Here is a 19,218-nt window from a genome sequence, read left to right as displayed (position 1 = left end):
CATGGGGGAATCACGTTGTCCCAAGTGGGGCTCACAGTCTTAATCCCCATTTTACAGATGAGGTAATTGAAGGACCGAGAAGTTAAGTGACTTGCCCGAAGTCACACAGCTGACAAGTGGCCGATCCGGGAATCGAACCCATGACCTCTGACTCCGAAGCCCGTGCTCTTTCCACTGAGCCACGCTACTTCTCTTTATAGGCCATAAAAAATAGGACAGGAGAGCTAAGCTGTTGCTTCTGGATCATTTTAGGACTGGGCAAGCCTCCACTCAACAATCAGTGGAATTTATTGAGAGCTTACTGTATGCAGAGCCCTTTACCAAGAACTTGGGAGAGTACAATAGAGCAGAGTTGGTCGTCATGTCCCCCACCCACAGTGAGCTTACTGTATGGATTCGGTCCACAAAACTCAAGAAGATTTGTTCTACTGATCAACTAGAGCGCGCATTCTGTTTCAAAATATCTACCACAACAACGGTCCTTTGTCTTTAGCCATTGGAGGCAACGGATGTTCTGCTCAGGCGGCTGCCATGGCGCGTGGGTTTGAAGAGTCTTACCCTAACGAGTTCCTGAGGAAATGGCCCTCTGGAGTTTTCGGGCAAGTTGATTGGGGGGATCACCCAATCTCTCTTCTGCCTCTGAAGGTGGCTGGTCTGCTTCGGTGGTTGGTGCGGAAATACAATTTCTTCAATTTTCTGTCGTTCCTATGCATTCAAAGAGTAGAGATTAAACATCAGTGTGCATGTCGATAAAGAAAATACATCTGTTTTCCAAAAAGGTTTTGATAGTATGATGCAGGTTCTTGAAAGGCATTCCCATCAGGGCTTTACAACAAAATACTATGCTGAAAGGAATTCAGGAGTCAGAGTGCGTGATAGATTAGAAATCAAATTAGGGACATTTTCTCCCTGCTCTCCTCCCTCCCATTCAGTAAAATATCAGAAATGCTATTATTTGGGAACATGCTGACTGGGAGTAAATTGAATTATAAGCAATTTATTAGGTGACATAGCTGGGGAAAGTAGTTCCTTCAATTTCACTATAACCGAGAGCTAGTAACTAATATTAAGCAAAATTTAATTTTGCGCCTTTATGTATTTCTTATTAGTTGGAACTACAGCACAGGTGATGTGCTACTGTACATTAAATTTAGATTTTAGTGTGCTAAAATATAATTTGAATTCTAAGAGAAGTTTAATGCATACTGGTAAGGGATGTCTCAAATATTTATGACCCCATTAAAGCCCATAGAATTAATAGTGTAATTATTTTAAACCTATGTCAGCCGAGATGGATGTTCCAGATGACCCATTTTGCACATGGGTTATTAATCTCCCTTGGGTGCCAACATTTTTTTGGGGGGGGGAATTTAGGGTTATCGCTGCTTCTGAAGACATTTTACCTCTTAGCACTCACTGCCTTTGAAAAAGTGCTCAAGTTTGTTCGCTACAGCAAATAAACTGAACCAACCACAAGACATGGATTTTCCTCTCCTTTTCCTACATGAAATATCATCCTAGGATAGGCCAACTTCAGCGTGAAAGGGTTTCATATCCAGTCAGTGTTACAACTTCAGGAACGTCTCCGCATTTCTAACAGCTGTTTAAAACTACATTCCCACTGATTTGTAATGTGTGCTTTTCAAACCCAAACACAGGAAAATGGATGCTTTGTTGTAATCCCTGTCTTTAGAATTTTAAAACTCAACAATGAAATAGGCTTAGAGTTACTAGCTTGCCCTTAACCCTTTACAATACTCAACGCACCATTAAGGAACAACAACAAAAACTGGAGGTGATAATCAAGATCTTTGAATGAGACAAGCTCTTTCATTTTAGTGGACTTCAATACGTTGCATTTTAGTTGTTTTATCTCCATTATAATAGTTTCCACCAGAGGGAGTATATCTTTCCAAAATGTAGCAATCGTAGATATAAATAATTCACCCTTCCCTATTTGATTATTAAAGGACAAGACAAAGCCAATGCTACTTGCCAGCAATGCTTTTCACCTCTTGCTGTAAATCTACAGTACCTTTCTAATAAACCTGACCAATACCATTTTCCCGAGAAGAGTTGATTTTGTGGTTACACTTTAACTGCTTGAATAAATACTAAATTGCCTTCAAGAAATTTAAAACAAAGTTACAACTACCCCGATTTAAGCTCAGGTTATAAATCTCGAAAAGGGAAAAAAAAACAAAACGGCTCAACTACAGTCAACTCCTGGAAGCTGAATTTGAGATTTTCGCCAAGTCCCAAATTAGCCCCGAATGCTACTGCAGTGATTACGGTGAGACCATTATCTATGTATCAGTTGCACGATTAAAGGATGCCCAAGGAAATGAGTCTTAAGTCCAAAATCGGCAGTCCTTCCTAGAATGTGGTTTTGGGATCAGCTGATCTGTTCTGCGGGGCAGGGGTGCATACCGTACCTGCAGTGACTTTTCCGGCAACGCGCTTTCCATGCCTGTGGGCTCCAGGGTCAGTTTTATCGCCATCTGCCACTTTTCCTCGGTCTCAACGTCGTGAGCATAGATGGTGAACTCCGCCTGCTCCGGAGGCGTTTGAAACCCTCTGGCTGCATAAACCACGCCATCTTCGTCTACCCTGAAATCCGCCGGCTCGCTGCTTGCGTACTGTACCCTCCTGTCCCCGTTGCAGTTGTTAAACATCGCTGGAAGACACGGAGCCATTGGGAATAATTAGACCGCTAAGGCAGCTGTTGCTAAAACATCTATGCTCACCTGGTTTAGGTTAAGATTCACATGGAAGAGCAAAGGCACGCATAAAGCCATCCTTCCCGCGATGTCTATTTCAAGAATGGGAGAGGGGGAGAACACAGTAGCCTCGTACCCCTGAAGTTTCAGGGTTCAAATCCCCAACCATGGGATGCCTTTGGGCCTTGTTTTCTAAACTCACAACTCCCCATAGTTTGTCTGGAGATCTTTCAATACGTGTTTTAAGATTTGTTGGCAAACCTCCTCCCGCTTAGAACTGAACAGCTCTGTCAAGCTAAGCCTTTTTTTTTTTCAATCTGGCAGATGGCGGATAAACCTCTCCGCATTCTAAGGACATTCTAAGGTCCTAGGCGGGCTGGGCTCTTGGAGGAATCCTGACTGCCAACCGTCTCCCACCTCTGCACTCCGATTGTTTTTGAGTCATTGCGCTCATTGCATTGAGGAGATCGGCAGATGCTCTATGGTCTTTTTTGCTTCCCTAGGCACAGCTCAGACAGAGGGGAGTTTTATGAGCCCTGACAACCGAAAGCAGATATGATAGCCAATATCTCCGAAGGCCCAGTAGGTTCTGACCAAGGAAGGAGCGTGGCCAGGTGCGTAAAACCAGAAGTCAGAAATCCCAGATCCAAATTCCCGTTCTGCTGTGTGACCTTGGGCAAGTCCTTTTACCTCTCTGGATTTCAGTTTCTTCATCTACTAACTCTATTATTTTGTGCTTTCCCAAGTACTCAGTGCAGCGCTGTTCCCAGGAAATCTTTGGTTGATTGATAATTGCATTAACCTACCTCTTAGTGAATCTCAAATGGAACAGAGACTGTCTCATCTCATGACCTGGAAACTACTCTAAGCTCAGCCCAGTGTTTGGCAGATTTATTATTATTATTATTATTATAATAATTATAATTACAATTATAATTATGAAGCCTTCCCCTTTTCCTCTTTTCTGACTCTCTTCTGTGTCACCCTGACTTGCTCCCTTTATTCTTCCCCTCTCCCAGATCCACAGCACTTCTGCACATATCTCTCATTTATTTATATTATTGCCTGTCTCCCCCCACCATGACATCCCCCCAACCCTGGCCCCATCTAGACTGTAAGCTCATTGTGGGCAGGGATTGTGCCCATCTACTGTTATATTGTACTCTCCCAAGCTCTTAGTAGAGAGCTCTGCATACAATAAGCACTCAATAAATATAATTGAATGAATGAATGAATAAAAATGACATTTACTAAATGCTGTCTATGGGGCAAAGCACTGTGTTAAACTCTGGGGAAGATATAAGATCATCAGATCAGACAGACTCTGTGTCTCACGCAGGGTCATCTGTAAAATGAGGATTAAGACCGTAAACTCTAGGTGAGACAGGGACCATGTCCAAGCTGATTAATTTGTATCTACCTCACACTTAGTAGAATGCCTGGCACATAGTAAGCAAATATGTGTGTATATATACATATCTATCTATCTATCTGTAATTTATCTATTCATTTATTTGTTTATATTAATGTGTGTCTCCCCCTTTACACTATTAGCTTGTTGTGAGCAGGAATATGTCTGTTATTATATTGTACTCTCCCAAACGCTTAGCAAAGTGCTTTGCACACAATAAGTGCTCAAAAAATACAAATAAATGAACAAATACCATTACAAATCATATGAAAACCACAATTAATATTATTATAGGGGAACTTCTTCTGAATCATACCAGCCTGCTTTGAAATGAGGTCCCACCCCAAACAATTTGAATTTTGTTCACTTGGCTCCATGATCTCTTTTAGAACATCACAGAGCTCCATCCTGGGAGAAAACCCTCCCTGTACTGAGCTCTACTGGCCTATTATATTGGACCCACTTCACTCTGAAGTTCTGGTCATTTATCTTTGCCTGAAAATGATAGAAATGAAGATAGAGGCCGTCGACATGAAGGAGAGATGGAAAATTTCAATTTCTCCTCCAATCACTCAGATTCTTGAACATTTCAGCAGCGCTCTAGTGCTCTGCCAGGCTAGCCAGCCTTAGAAGAATGGACCGCAGAAATGGCCAATGGAAGATTTCAGTGAAATCCAGCAAAGATTTTAGGTTCCAGCTATCAATCAATCCATCAGTGGTATTTACTGAGTGTTTCCTGTGTGCAGAACACTGTACTATACATTTGGGAGAATGCATCACAATAGAGTTGGTAGGCACGTTCCCTGCCCGTATATCCACATTATATACAGGATTGTTTTATATGATTCACCTGTGCAAGTATTCATGTGGGTAAGGACTCATTCTTTTTTCATTGCCTCTTCCCAGTAGCAGCAACACTTTTTATCAATTTCCCATGGGTGCAATGGACTGTACTAAGCATCCATGGTATTAAGCGTTCAGAATGACTCCAGGGTCCTGCATAACGGATAGTATTTTGCAAGAGAGAGATTGGCAAAAACTCAAAGTTCAGCTTTTCTTACCTTTAACCTGGACTATCAACCCTACTAAGGATGCAATGCTCCCTTTTGATCTGGAATCTAACCTCCCTTTTCCTCTGAAAAACTGGGTTCATTTTCCACAGATTCACTTTGAGGCTGCCTTTTCTAAGAACACAGTCCCTGTGTTAAGTGAGGGTCACCTGTACTTTTCTTTCTGCGTGTCTCATTCCAAAATTAAGGTTTTTGACGCGGGAACTATTTTTCAGACCTTTTAGAGGCTCCAAGGAAAACGTCACTCAAGCAAACAAAAGAAGCATTATTTCGAAGGCAGACTGCTCCCCTTTAAAGCAGGCCAAAATCGTGGAAAGAATGCATAGCACCAATGTAGTTAAGGCAACGATATAGACTGGAGAATGCAAAATATAATCAAAATTGCTCCCATAAGCCTAAACCCAAATCTAATTTATAAACTAAAAAGCCACATTTCTAGGATACCGATTTAGGGGGGAAAAACGCAGATACTTAAATCCTGTATTTGCCCCTTATTTCAATTACCATATTTCCATAAAGGAAAGAGCAAATGCATAAACTCCCAAGCTAATGAAATGCAAAGCTGCTCCTTAAAAGAAATGACTTCCAAACCACCTTCAAAACAGAGGTAACAAAAGATTTTATGTTCTACCGATTGTTGACCCTCATTACTGAGACAGACCCATTTTAAAATGATATAATGGGAATCCTTTCGTGTCAGCAAAGCCATCGATAACCCGTCTACCATCGTCTCCCTCCCACAGTCTCCCCCAAAAGGTCAGTACCATTTGTCAGCATACTCATATACAGAAACAAAGGGAAGAGGAAATATTTCTCAAACTGGGGAAAAAGAAACATAGATTTTGAAAGTGCCTTTTAAAATGATGATCAACTTATGTTTGGATGAGGGGAACCAGTGTAGAATCTTAAAAGGATGATTAACGAAGTTTCAAAACATATGAAGTGATTAATTGCCATTAGGGTCTGGGGGAGGGGGAGGCAATTCAGAGAAGAAGAAGCCAAACATAGCCAACGGGCTCAGAATCACGGATCATGGAGATTGATTTTTTTCTAAACCAAGTGTCTTATAGTCAGCCATGTTTAAGGAGGGGCTCATTGGGTAAGGAGCAGTATGTTAGGTCTAATAGTATTTATTAAGACCTTACTGTGTGTAGATCACTATATTAAATACTGGGAAAGAATATCCAGTTGGAAACTAGACACAGTCCCTAGCACTCGGAGTGTTCATAATCTGATATTTTAATGAGAAACTGGTCAGACACACACATGCAAACACACACGTGAATGATTTTTACAAACACACACCACCAGCTATCGCTATATATACCTAAGTTCTGATTATCTGAATCAAGGAAGCGGTAAGTGAGAGAGAAACAAGGTAGAATCCTGTGAAGGCTGGGACAAGTCCATGGTCTTTAAAGCCCAATCTCTAGAGAAGCAGCGTGGCTCAGTGGAAAGAGCACGGGCTTTGGAGTCAGGGCTCATGAGTTCGAATCCCAGCTCTGCCACTTGTGTCGGCTGTGTGACTGTGGGCAAGTCACTTAACTTCTCTGTGCCTCAGTTACCTCATCTGTAAAATGGGAATTAAGACTGTGAGCCCCACGTGGGACAACCTGATTCCCCTATGTATACCCCAGCGCTTAGAACAGTGCTCGGCACATAGTAAGCGCTTAACAAATACCAACATTATTATTATTATTAGGCCTCCGATTGGTCCAATAACTATGATAATGGTATTTGTTAAGCACGCACTATGTGTCCAGCACTGTTCTACTCCCTAGGGTAGACACAAACGAATAAGGTTGGACATAATCCCTGGCACATATGGGGCTCAGAGACTAAATAGGAGGGAGAACAGGTATTGAATTCCCAATTTACAGCTAAAGCACAGATATGTGACTTGCCCAAAGTCACACAGCAGGCAAGTGACAGATGTGGAATTAGAAGTCAGGTTCTCTGATTCCCAGGCCCTTGGTCTTTAGTTGCAAAAAACAATCATTGCAGGACTCAGAAATTATTTCCCCAAGGTTGTTTTAGGTGTCGGGAGTGCACTGCAGCCATACCACTTCTCACGCACCCACAAGGTTTCTGTAAGTTGCTGAGGCTGGTTCAAGGTCATGCAGTGGACAAGTGGCGGAGTCAGAATTCGAATCCAGGTCCTTCTGACTTCCAGGCCTGTGCTCTATCTAGTAGGCCACAAGGATTGAAATGATAATCCTTGCTGCTGGGTGGGCAGGCTGTATTCAGTGGGGAAGCTGGAAAATGCTTAATGAATGTCTTCAAAACATTAAAAACCCAGTGCCGGAAAGAGAAAGCTAACACTTTCTAGCTTATCTTGCTTTACCACCTTAAGAAACTGGAATGCTGACTAAAGGATGAGCAGTGGAAAACTATGGTGTTTTCCCCATTCTGGAATTTACCAAGCATCACTATTTACTGACAATGTACAGAGCCCTGAATTACGCTGATGGGAGAAAAAAATAACAATAGACATCTGCTTTCAAGGAGTTTGCAATCTAACGAGGGAGGTAGACACAGGTTGAAAACACACCCTAGACTGTAAGATCCTTCTGGGCAGGGACTGTGCCTACTGACTCTTTTTTTTATGGTATTTGTTAAACCCTTACTATATGCCAGGCACTCTTCTAAGGGCTGGGACAGATACAATGTAATCAGGTTGGACACAGTTCACATCTCACATGGGATCACAGTTTTAACCCTCTTTTTACAGATGAGATAACAGATACAGAGAAGTGAAGTTCTTTAAGAAGTGAAGTCTTAAACAACTCCAGTGGTTGCCTATCGACCTCCGCTCCAAACAAAAACTCCTCACTCTAGGCTTCAAGGCTCTCCATCACCTTGCCCCTTCCTACCTCTCCTCCCTTCTCTCTTTCTACCGCCCACCCCGCACGCTCCGCTCCTCTGCCGCCCACCTCCTCGCCGTCCCTCGGTCTCGCCTATCCCGCCGTCGACCCCTGGGTCACGTCCTCCCGCAGTCCTGGAACGCCCTCCCTCCTCACCTCCGCCAAACTGATTCTCTTTCCCTCTTCAAAACCTTACTTAAAAATCACCTCCTCCAAGAGGCCTTCCCAGACTGAGCTCCTCTTCCCCCTCTACTCCCTCTGCCATCCCCCCTTTACCTCTCCGCAGCTAAAGCCTCATTTTCCCCTTTTCCCTCTGCTCCTCCACCTCTCCCTTCCCATCCCCACAGCACTGTACCCGTCCGCTCAACTGTATATATTTTCGTTACCCTATTTATTTTGTTAATGAATTGTACATCGCCTTGATTCTATTTAGTTGCCATTGTTTTTACGAGATGTTCTTCCCCTTGACGCTGTTTAGTGCCATTGTTCTTGTCTGTCCGTCTCCCCCGATTAGACTGTAAGCCCGTCAAACGGCAGGGACTGTCTCTATCTGTTGCCGACTTGTTCATCCCAAGCGCTTAGTACAGTGCTCTGCACATAGTAAGCGCTCAATAAATACTATTGAAGTTATTTACCCAAGATCACTGAGTAGACAAGTGGTAGTTGGAGCCTGTTTCAGAACCCAGGTCTCTCTGACTCCCAAGGCTGTGGTCTATCCCCTAGGTCTATTCCCTAAATTGTACTCTCCAAGAGCCTAGGATAGTGCTCTACACCCACTGAGTGCTCAGTAAATACAACTGATTGACATGTCAGAGACAAAATGAATCACAGATATCAAAAGTAAGAAATAAGTTGTATTCAATTGTATTTATAGAGTGCTTACTGAGTGCAGAGCACAGCATTAAGCCCTTAGGAGAGTACAATACAGCAATAAACAGACAGATTCCCTGCCCACAGTGAGCTTAGAGTACAGAGTGAGGGAGACAGACATTAATATAAATAGATTACATATATGTACATAAGTGTGTGTAGATACGTACACATGGGTATGTGCAAGATGTTCAGTGAGATAATGTGACCATGGGGATCCTTAGAAATGCTTCTTGGATGAATTGTTTTAGCAGGGCTAAATCCAGGTCCTCCTGACTTCCAGGCCCATGCTCTATCCATTAGGCCATTCAGCCTCTCTATGTTAACAATCAGTCAATCATTTGTACATGTTGAGCACTGTGTGCAGAAGACTTTACTGGGCATTTGGGAGAACCCAATATAACAGAGTTGGTAGACATTCCCTGTCCAAAAAGAGCTTACAGTGTAGAGGTAGGAGCTTACAATCAGTCATTCAGTTGTATTTATTGAGTGCTTACAGTGTACAGAGCACTCTACTGAGCACTTGGGAAAGTATAATGCGACAGAATTAGCAGACACGTTTCCTGCCCATAATGAGCTACAATCTAGAAAGAAGGGACAAGGGAGCTGGTTCGAATCCCATTTCTGCCACTGGCTTGTTGTATGGTCAGCTGGTCAAGTCAGGTCCAAGTCAAACATGAGGTGACAATCTCTCTTTTCTCTATAAAATGGAGATAAGATAACCTAGTCTCCTTCCCTCTTGGACTGACAGCCCCATGGAGGACAGGGACTTGATCTGATGGGATTACCTTTTATCTACTCCAGTGTTTGAGACTGAACAGGTACTTTAAATAATAATGGCTTTTCTTTTCAGCACAGCTGACCCTTTGGGGGAGGTTTTCTTTCCGTTCTTTTTTTTTTTCCGATGGCACTGTTAAACACTAACTGTATGCCTAGCATGGTTCTAAACACTAAGGTAGATATCAGCCAATCAGGTTGGATATGATCTCTGTCCCACATAGGACTCACAGTCTTCATCCCCATTTTACAGCTGAGGTAACAGACACAGAGAAGTTAAGTGTCTTGCCCAAGGTAACACAACAGACAAGTGGCAAAGCCAGGATTAGAACTCATTTCTTCTGACTCCCAGACTTTTGCTCTATCCACTAGGCCACACGGCTTCTCTGGAATTACTCCTCTGACTTACCAGAGGCAGACTAGCAATGGAGAGCTGAGACCCAGAAGCGGGTTATTTGTTAGTTTAAACCCACAGTTGAGACTTGACTTGCATTCATCCCTTTCACCGCTATTTACTGAGCGCTTCCCAAGAACATGGAACACTGATTACCAGTGCAATGAACCAAGAACATGGAATGGTATACAACAAAGTTGGTAGACACATTCCCTGCCCACAACAAGCTTTCTACACCTCAAGGTTGAAACTATCACTCCATCAATCAATGGCATTTATTGAGCAAGTAATAGTGCTTACAAGCCTGGAAACTCCAAATTTCACCTCCACCTTTCAACGTGGTACCAGATGGCGTATAACATTTACAACATGCTTGAAAACGGCGTAATTCCACAGACCCAAATCAGGGTCCTGAGAGGCAGACATTTAATGAACTAGACCCTGTACCTCTATCTCATCTATCTCGCTGCCGACTCCTTGCCCATGTCCTCCCACTTGCCTGGAACTCTCTTCTTCTTCATATAAAACAGGCCATCACTCATCCCCTACCCTTCCAAGTCTAATTAAAATCACCATGTCCTCCAAGAGGCCTTCTGCAACTAATCCCACAATTCCCCAATTCCCCTCTTCTTCTCCCTTCTGGGTCACCTATTCACTCGTCTCTGAGCCTTTTAAGAACTATTCACCCCACCCTCAACACACAAAGCCCACAAATATATTTGAAGCAGCGTGACTCAGTGGAAAGAGCACGGGCTTAGGAGTCAGAGGTTCTAATTCCGGATCCACCACCTGTCATCTTTGTGACTTTGGGCAAGTCACGTCACTTCTCCGTGCCTCAGTTGCCTCATCTATAAATGGGGATTAAGACTGGGAGCCTCACGTGGAGCAATCTGATTACCCTGTATCTACGCCAGCACTTACAACAGTGCTCAGCACATAGTAAGGGCTTAACAAATACCAACATTATTATTATTATATCCATAATTTATTTATATTAATGTCTGCCTCCTCGACACCATAAGCTCCTTGTAGGCAGGGAATGTGTCTACCAACTCTGTTTTATTGTACTCTCCCAAGACCTTAATACAGTGTTATGGTGGACTGAGGTCAGTGGCTTTAAACCTATGTCTCAGAAAATCCAAAGAACTGAATTTTCATACTCATGAACATAGGGATGCCTACTAATAATTTTAATTGTTCATCAAGCAATTTTATACTTGATCAAAACCATGTTATCATCCCCTTGAACTTTTTTTTTAAACTTTCATATATTTAGACTGTACAATCCTTCAAATGGACATGACAGAGCTACTGTGTAGTAACTGAAGTTCCTGCTGGGTCATTCATAATCCAAATTAAATGGCTGTTAAAAAAATTTAGTATAAAAGAATGCATATTCATTTCTTCACAGATAACTCAGGAGTAGCCAAGGGAATTTTCTCCATCTTGCTGAAGTTTCTTTTCTGGATCACAAGGAAATCTTTCAGCCCATGAAAACAAGTTTTCAAAAAGTTGGGAGTGAATGAAAATAAGAAGTAACAGAAAAATTTTATGGTATCCTTAACTACACTATTGTGTTCACTGCTTACAAAAACACCATAATAAAATCTCAATTGCTTGTTAAAGGCATTGTATGGTTTACATGAGGTATTATATTATAGCAAGTGACACTAATTAGCTTTGTTCTGTTAGTTTCTGTGCCCTGACTACTTCACCTACAAAACTTGACATTAAACTCTAACCAGATATAGAATTAGTCTCCAGAAAGACATTTTAAATGAACTTGTAATCTAAAAATAAGAACCTTAAATTAATGCCAACTATTAAGACAGCATTTTATAACACTCATTAAGAGACACCCAGACTTACTAGCAATTAACAGGTGAACTACAGAATCCCCACACATTATATATAAAGTCACGTGCTCTTTACATTTCTTGCCTAAATATAAAAATTTCACTCTGTTCAGAAATATTCTCTAACCAGGTGTTGTTTAATAAGCTCTCCATATTAGTAACATTTTTAATGGTACTTGATTAGCACTTTCTCTGTGCTAAGTATTGTACTCAACACTGAGGTAAATACAAGATGATCAGGTTGGACAAAGTCCCTGACCTATATGAGACTCACAGGCTAAGTAGGAGGGAGAAAGATTTTAATCACATTTCATGGATGAGGAATCTGAGGCACAGAAAACTTAAATAAATTGCCCAAGCAGACACCAGATGCACAGCTAACAAGTGGTGGAGTCAGAATTAGAACCCAGGTCCTCTGACTCCCAAGCACATGTTCTTTCCATTAGGCTATGCTGCTTCCCTAACATTTCTCTTTGTTTTGGCCACAATGAGGTAGCAAATGTTAACCTTCTGGAAAATCATGGTTGTCAAACTTTTCCAACAGTTAACAGCTTAAATGTTGACTCTCTTACCCCTGTCTAGAAGTTTGTGCATTGCTAGCAACATAGAAACCATATTCAATTTAGCCGGGGACACACCCATTTATTTTGTAACACTTTCACCAGTTACATTCGACGGCTCTTAAACGCTTAGTACGGTGTTCGGTACAGCTAAAACACTCAGTGAATCCTATTGAGTATCGTAGCTGTGCTGCTAAGGCCCTGGAAACCTGTCTGATACATTTTCGGCTAAAGAAATAATTTTTCAGAAGACATGCCTATATGAAACCATGTGAATCCTTCCGTTATGCATCATTCACTAGTAGAGGAGACTTTCTGAGTCTCCTTAAAAAATCCATAACTCACTCAGCTACACTAGAGAGGGAAGAACTTAACCTGATATGTAACGTTATCTGAACATTCTGCAAGATGAAGAAGCCATGGGCAGTTATTTAAAGGTTGAAAAACAGGAAAAACAAACACACACACACACACACACACATGCAAACGAAAGAAAACAACTTTGATAAGTTAAAGTGGTAGAAGAATGGGGAAAAAGCTCAGTGAATACATCCCCAAACTCACACAGTGTTTTCTGAGGAAGCAAGCTTTAGTACCCATCTCAAAAAGGCTTTTCAGGGAACTCATTTTAGACACAATTACTTCCTTTCAGGAAAGAATCAAGGAATTCATAAATGTTGCTGATACATAAAGACCAGAGTCAGGAGGCAGCAGTATTAAAAGGCTTCTGATATCCCAGAAGTCGGGGGAAGACAAAATCTAAAACTGCACATTTCTTTTTCTTAAAGGTAAGACTGAGAATGAAAGCAGCAGGAGGCATGGTTAAAGAGAAAATGATTAAGACATCAAAGCGATCTGATGATACTCAGATTTTCAGCTGCTCGATAATGCAATGTATCCAATTTCATATATTAAACTGTTGGAGAAACAGAAGGGTTATTGCCACTCGTTCTCCTATGCATTCTAATAACTCAAAAAAATTTAAGCTGCTCTTCGCTTCATTGATATTCTTCCTTCAGGCAACAGAATGCTATGAAATTTAATGCAAAACCCTCTCAACAGCACCCCCGCTAAAAATGTATAAAATTTTCAGGGCCCAGTAAGAATCGTTCTCTCTGTGTGAAGGGTGTCCATTGAAAAATTGCAATGGCATATCACTACCCATAATTAAATCATTCTGACAGAGTATAGGTAAGGCGTTAGTTGCTTTTTCTCCCCTCTATGGCCGTCTGAAATTTGATTCAGTGTAGCTTTTTATTATTATTACTAATAATAATAATGTTATTTATTCAGCCCTTATTATGTATCAGGCACTGTTCTAAGCACTGGGATACATACAAGGTAATCAGTTCAGATACAGTCCCTGGCCCACATAGGGTTCACAGTCTAAGTAGGAGGGAGAACCGGGATTGAACCCCCATTTTACAGATGAGGAAACTGGGGCCCAGAGAACTTAACTGACTTGTCGAGGGTCACACAGCAGGCAAGTCCCAGAGTCAGAAGTAGAACCCAGGTCCTCTGACTCCCAGGCCTGAGTTCTTTCCCTGAGCCATGCTGCTCCCTAACACTTTTCTTCTTCGATGTCGGCAAAAAGGGGATCATGCACTGAATGGTGGTCATTTCTTAAAGTTTTAGTTTTAAACTTTAGTAAAGGAATCTTTTTAATCTAGACTTTGGAAAGAGCCCAGGGCAGAATCAGAGAGATCAGAATTTTCATCGTGGTTCTGCCACTTGCCTCCAGTATGATTTTAGACTTACACTAAAATCACTACAGGATGGTTTAATGGATAGAGCATGGGCCTGGGTGTCAGAGGCCCTGGGTTCTAATAATAATGTTGGTATTTGTTAAGCGCTTATTATGTGCCGAGCACTGTTCTAAGCGCTGGGGTAGACATAGGGGAATCAGGTTGTCCCACGTGGGGCTCACAATCTTAATCCCCATTTTACAGATGAGGGAACTGAGGCACAGAGAAGTTAAGTGACTTGCCCACAGTCACACAGCTGACAAGTAATAATAATAATAATAATGTTGGTATTTGTTAAGCGCTTACTATGTGCCGAGCACTGTTCTAAGCGCTGGGGTAGACATAGGGGAATCAGGTTGTCCCACGTGGGGCTCACAGTCTTAATCCCCATTTTACAGATGAGGGAACTGAGGCACGGAGAAGTTAAGTGACTTGCCCACAGTCACACAGCCGACAAGTGGCAGAGCTGGGATTCGAACTCATGAGCCCTGACTCCAAAGTCCGTGCTCTTTCCACTGAGCCACGCTGCTTCTCCGTCCTGGGCTCCACCACTTGTCTGCTGTGTGAACCTGGGCAACTCGCTTCATTTCTCCGTTCCTCGGTTATTTCATCTGTAAATTGGGAATTGAGACTGTGAGCCCCATGTAGGACACAAACTATGTCCAGCCTGATTACCTCTCATCTACCCCAGGGCTTAGAACAGTGCCTGGAACATAGTAAATGCCTAACAAATATCATTAAATATAAATAAATAAAAGTCTCTCTGTGCATTAGTTTCCTCATATGTAGAATGTGGGACAGATGCATCTGATCTGATTGTACTATATATACCCCTCCTATATGTCTAATAGTGGGCTTGGCACAGAGTAAACATTTCAAATACACTACAGTCTATCAAACGCTTAGTATCGTGCTCTGCAACCAGTATGTCCTCAGTAAATACCGCTGACTGATTGATTATTAGGGAATGTTACACAAAAGGGTAAAATTGGATCGAACCTCTATATCTGAATGAGACAAGCATGCTTTTTGATGGAACTGTATGGCCAAAATCTGGTGATAGCCTTTACACCGAGAGACTGATGGTCACTGGGAAGCAGCATGGTCTAATTATCGCTCTACAGCCCAGCACTGATCCTCTAGTTGCTGTCAGTCAGCCCTCGCAAAAACCCTTTGTGTGTTCACTTCTCAGTGGGCTGCACCTCTGCTTCCCTTCTCTGCTGGTTTTTACACCCCATATATCAGAGGAAAGGAGACTGACAGGGACAAACCAATAGGAGGTGTTTGCTCTACAAACCATCGATCAATCAAACAAGGGTATTTACTGAGCGCTAGGGGCAGACCACTGTACTAAGCTCTTGGGAGAGTACCATATAACAGAGTTGGCAGACACAGAGAGCTTACAGTCTAAGACTATTATTGTAAATCGTTTTTATGAGTTATCCGTCTCAGAGTCGGAGGACTGAGAGAGACCACCATTGACCCCTAAACACACACACACACACACACACACACTCCCTCTCTCTTTCATGACCCCAAGGCACCAGTCTCTAGAGTCCAAGGATGATGGGAATGGAATAAGGGGGCAACTCAGAACTACTGGTGCCCCCCATCAGTTATAGATAGCCCTGGTTCTCTCAGGAAGCAGGCACAAAGAGAGAAGGACACAGCCTAGGGCATGACTTTTTCATCTGAGCTCAAGGGAGTGTCTTCCGCTCTATGTGCCTTAAATATGACCAAAGCACTACGGTCTCACAATGCCTCCCTTCAGTAGGTTGAAAAACAGGCTGGTAATGACAATGCTAGTAAGCAGCAGACAATCCAGGAACTTCTTTCATAGTTTTCTCAGCCGTTTGGTTCTGGTTTAGTCAACGGAAGCAGCAACACACTAGTCACTTGAAAGACATGTTAGACATCTTCTAAACTCTATTAGGATGCTGAAACCTTATCCGCTACTTTTCTGCAACTCTGGCCTAGAATGGAACAAAAGGTTCAATTATTATGAAATAATTTAAGAAGTAGACTTTAATGGTTATAAAAGAGTTCATCAATTAAGCTAAATACTCTTAAAAGGGTAGTTTTAGTTGAGCAGAGATAAGGAAATAAAGGAAGGTTTAAATTACGATTCTTGAAAATGTTGTCAAAGTCAACACTTTTTATTTTCCACCAGGAGAAAAGTAAAGATCATATAAAATGATGTACAAAATTCAGACAAAGAAGAGAAGAGCTGTATTTCAAAGTCTTTTAGATGTCAGTAATAAAAGAGGGTATCCCCAGTGCTTCAAAGTTGTACTTCAAATTTAACCATCTCATCTTTTGGTGAATCAACATTGAAATTTGTTGGTAATCTGCAACCCACTGTGGCAACCAAATCTTGAAACTAGGCTTTCCAAAGAATGCTGGATGGAGTACTACACTTCAGAGCTACTGTGCTGAGATTTGGCTGAAGTTTTGGGCATCTTTATAAAGAATATAAAGTCTACTGGTTTGTCCCTGTCAGTCTCCTTTCCTCTGATATATGGAGTGTAAAAACCAGCAGAGAAGGGAAGCAAATAGAGTCAGTTCTGAACTATTATGAATGACTGAACTATTATAATGGGATAGGACCAGGCACCATCTGATTAACTGTTAATTTGGATTTCCCAATAAGAAAATCAATGGTGTAATCTTGTCAATAAAATTACCGTTACTTCTCAACATTAATACTCAAGGGAAAATACTGCTGGAAAATGTTTCAGTATACAGATCATGATAGGGACTTTCTTAGTCTTTTTTTTTTTAAAAACCTGAATATCTCCATTTTTTTTTACTTGTGTCTGCATTTCACAAATGTTTTACAGTTGTGGTATTGCCCAGTAAATTTTGCTCTATCAACAATGTTATTTATTAAGTACTTACTGTGTGCAGAGCACTGTACAAAGGTTCAGTACATTTTGATTGCACATGGAGAAGAGTGAACCAGAACAGTTTTGTCCCTCCCTCCAAAATGGCAGCCCAAACTGGGGAAACAGACCCACTGTCATCATGAACAACTGTACATTTCCTGCCAGATATCCATTTTTGTATACTAGCATATACCATGTTGTTCTTTGTATGAAGCTGACATTCTGTGGGGCAGTAGCCAACTTCCCTTCACAATTTTTACTAGCCGGTATTGAAATTTTAGATCTCTGATTTCTCTGGTTCAGGAAGAATGAAAAGTCTCAGCTAATACTCATCAGCCTATGGGTTTGGCCAACCAAATTCCAGCTGAGTCTGGACTCCTTCCTTTTTATAATGTATATATGCTTGCCTCAGCTGGACTATAAGCTCCCTGAGGACCACAAAATTAACAACATTTTGCACATTGTTGGGCCTAAAAAAATACTGCTGCTCCTGATACAATTATGCTATGGGTCACTTGGAGTACAATTCCCGGAAGTTCCAAAGAATCACCCACCAATCAATGGTATTTTGTGTGCAGAACACTGTACTAAGAGCTAAGGAGAGTGCAATATAGTAGACACTCCCTGCCTACAATGACCACACAGTAAATAGGAGTGACAAAGTGGCCTTATGAGGTAAGGATTTGGATGCCAGGGTCCCAAGTGCACTACTCAGTCAACCAGCGGTATTTACTGAGCACTTACTGTGTGCAGAGCACTATACTAAGCATTTTTATAGCAAACAAAGAGTAGAGTCGGTAGACATGTTCCTCCCCTCAAGGACCTGACAGTCGAGAGGGAGTCATACATTTCCTTTTCAAAAACTCAGAATTCTTACCATAAGTTTGTGGTACACGTGAAACGGCCTACAGATATGCCAGTTGTTAATTCAAGAGATCTCTTTCTTCCCATCTGCAGAGATGTTATCAACAAATGACACACGCAAAAATAGAATTGGTCACTGTGGAGTCAGGTTTCATTAATCCCAACTTGTGCAGGGAAGGCACACACACTCTTCTCCTTAAATTACAGGAGGCCGCACGTGGCTTTTTACATTTCTCAGTGAGTCAGAGCCGCAGAGTTTCCCGTCCACACGAGTTGACCTTTCCAAAGATCTCCAACACCTGGAGGTTTTATTTTTAATGGAAACTGAATTGTTTCCAAACATTTCAGTGTCTCCAAAAAGGGACCCGTTGTATTTGATAAATCCCTCAATTCTGGCCTTAGGGTGTGCTACTTCATTCTGTGAAGTATTGCAGTCTATTTGTTCTTGGTCCTGACAAATCATAAAAAGATTCTTTGATTACTACTAAGCGAGAAATGATACCATTTGTCCGTTCTTTCCGTCTCGATTTCCAGAGATTTTATGGTTTAAGTTGTCAGAGTGGCAGGATTGAATTCCTCTTGTTTCACTCAGAGTTGGTGCAGGAGGGAAGTTAATTCATTACCCGATTCCTGGTAGTGATAGGGATAGCCGTCACACTCTTCATGTCCACAGAGAACGGGATGAGGGGGTGTGCAGGACCACAGAGGAGAGGAGAAATGAATCAGAGCGCTATGTTTGAATACTGTCTTTTCCAGAACGTAATTTGTAATGAGGAGAAGTCAAAGCCCACTTGGTAACTAATGAGCACAGCTTGTAAATACTCTAAACAAACAAACTCCACCTGAATGTAAAGTAGCTGGGAATCCCTTGATCCCATAAGCCGGGAACACTGACCGGCAGTTGATGGAGTTAACAGGAAAGCTCCCCAGTTTCAGAACACCCACGCCTTGGTAGAAAAGTTGGCAAACACCACTGCTGATGTGGTTTGCAGAAAGCAGCATGGTCTAGTGGAAAGAGCATGGGCCTGGGAGTCAGAGGACACGGGTGCTAATCCTGGCTCCACCATGTGTCTGCTGTGTGACCTTCAACTATTCCATGTTTCAGTTCTCTCAGCTGCAAAATGGGGATTCAGTTCCTGTTCTTCCTCAGATTTAGACTGTGAGTCCTATGAGGGATGCAATTACCTCATATTATTATTATT

At 41.9% G+C, this 19,218-nt stretch overlaps 1 protein-coding gene across 1 annotated transcript in view; it reads right to left on the bottom strand.

The window, feature by feature from the left end:
- CDH2 (cadherin 2) overlaps positions 1–19,218 on the bottom strand; it is a 208,080-nt gene that overhangs the window by 55,215 nt on the left and 133,647 nt on the right. The window contains exons 3-4 of the mRNA XM_007667640.3: positions 2,436–2,677; positions 559–705 (exon numbers count right to left, since the gene is read on the bottom strand). Of these exons, the coding sequence (XP_007665830.2) occupies positions 559–705; positions 2,436–2,677 (389 nt within the window). The remainder of the gene's footprint in view (positions 1–558; positions 706–2,435; positions 2,678–19,218) is intronic.

This window comes from Ornithorhynchus anatinus, chromosome 7, assembly GCF_004115215.2.
Source record: "Ornithorhynchus anatinus isolate Pmale09 chromosome 7, mOrnAna1.pri.v4, whole genome shotgun sequence".
NCBI classification, from domain to species: Eukaryota; Metazoa; Chordata; class Mammalia; order Monotremata; family Ornithorhynchidae; genus Ornithorhynchus; species Ornithorhynchus anatinus.
This window is presented reverse-complemented; position numbering and strand designations above follow the sequence as displayed.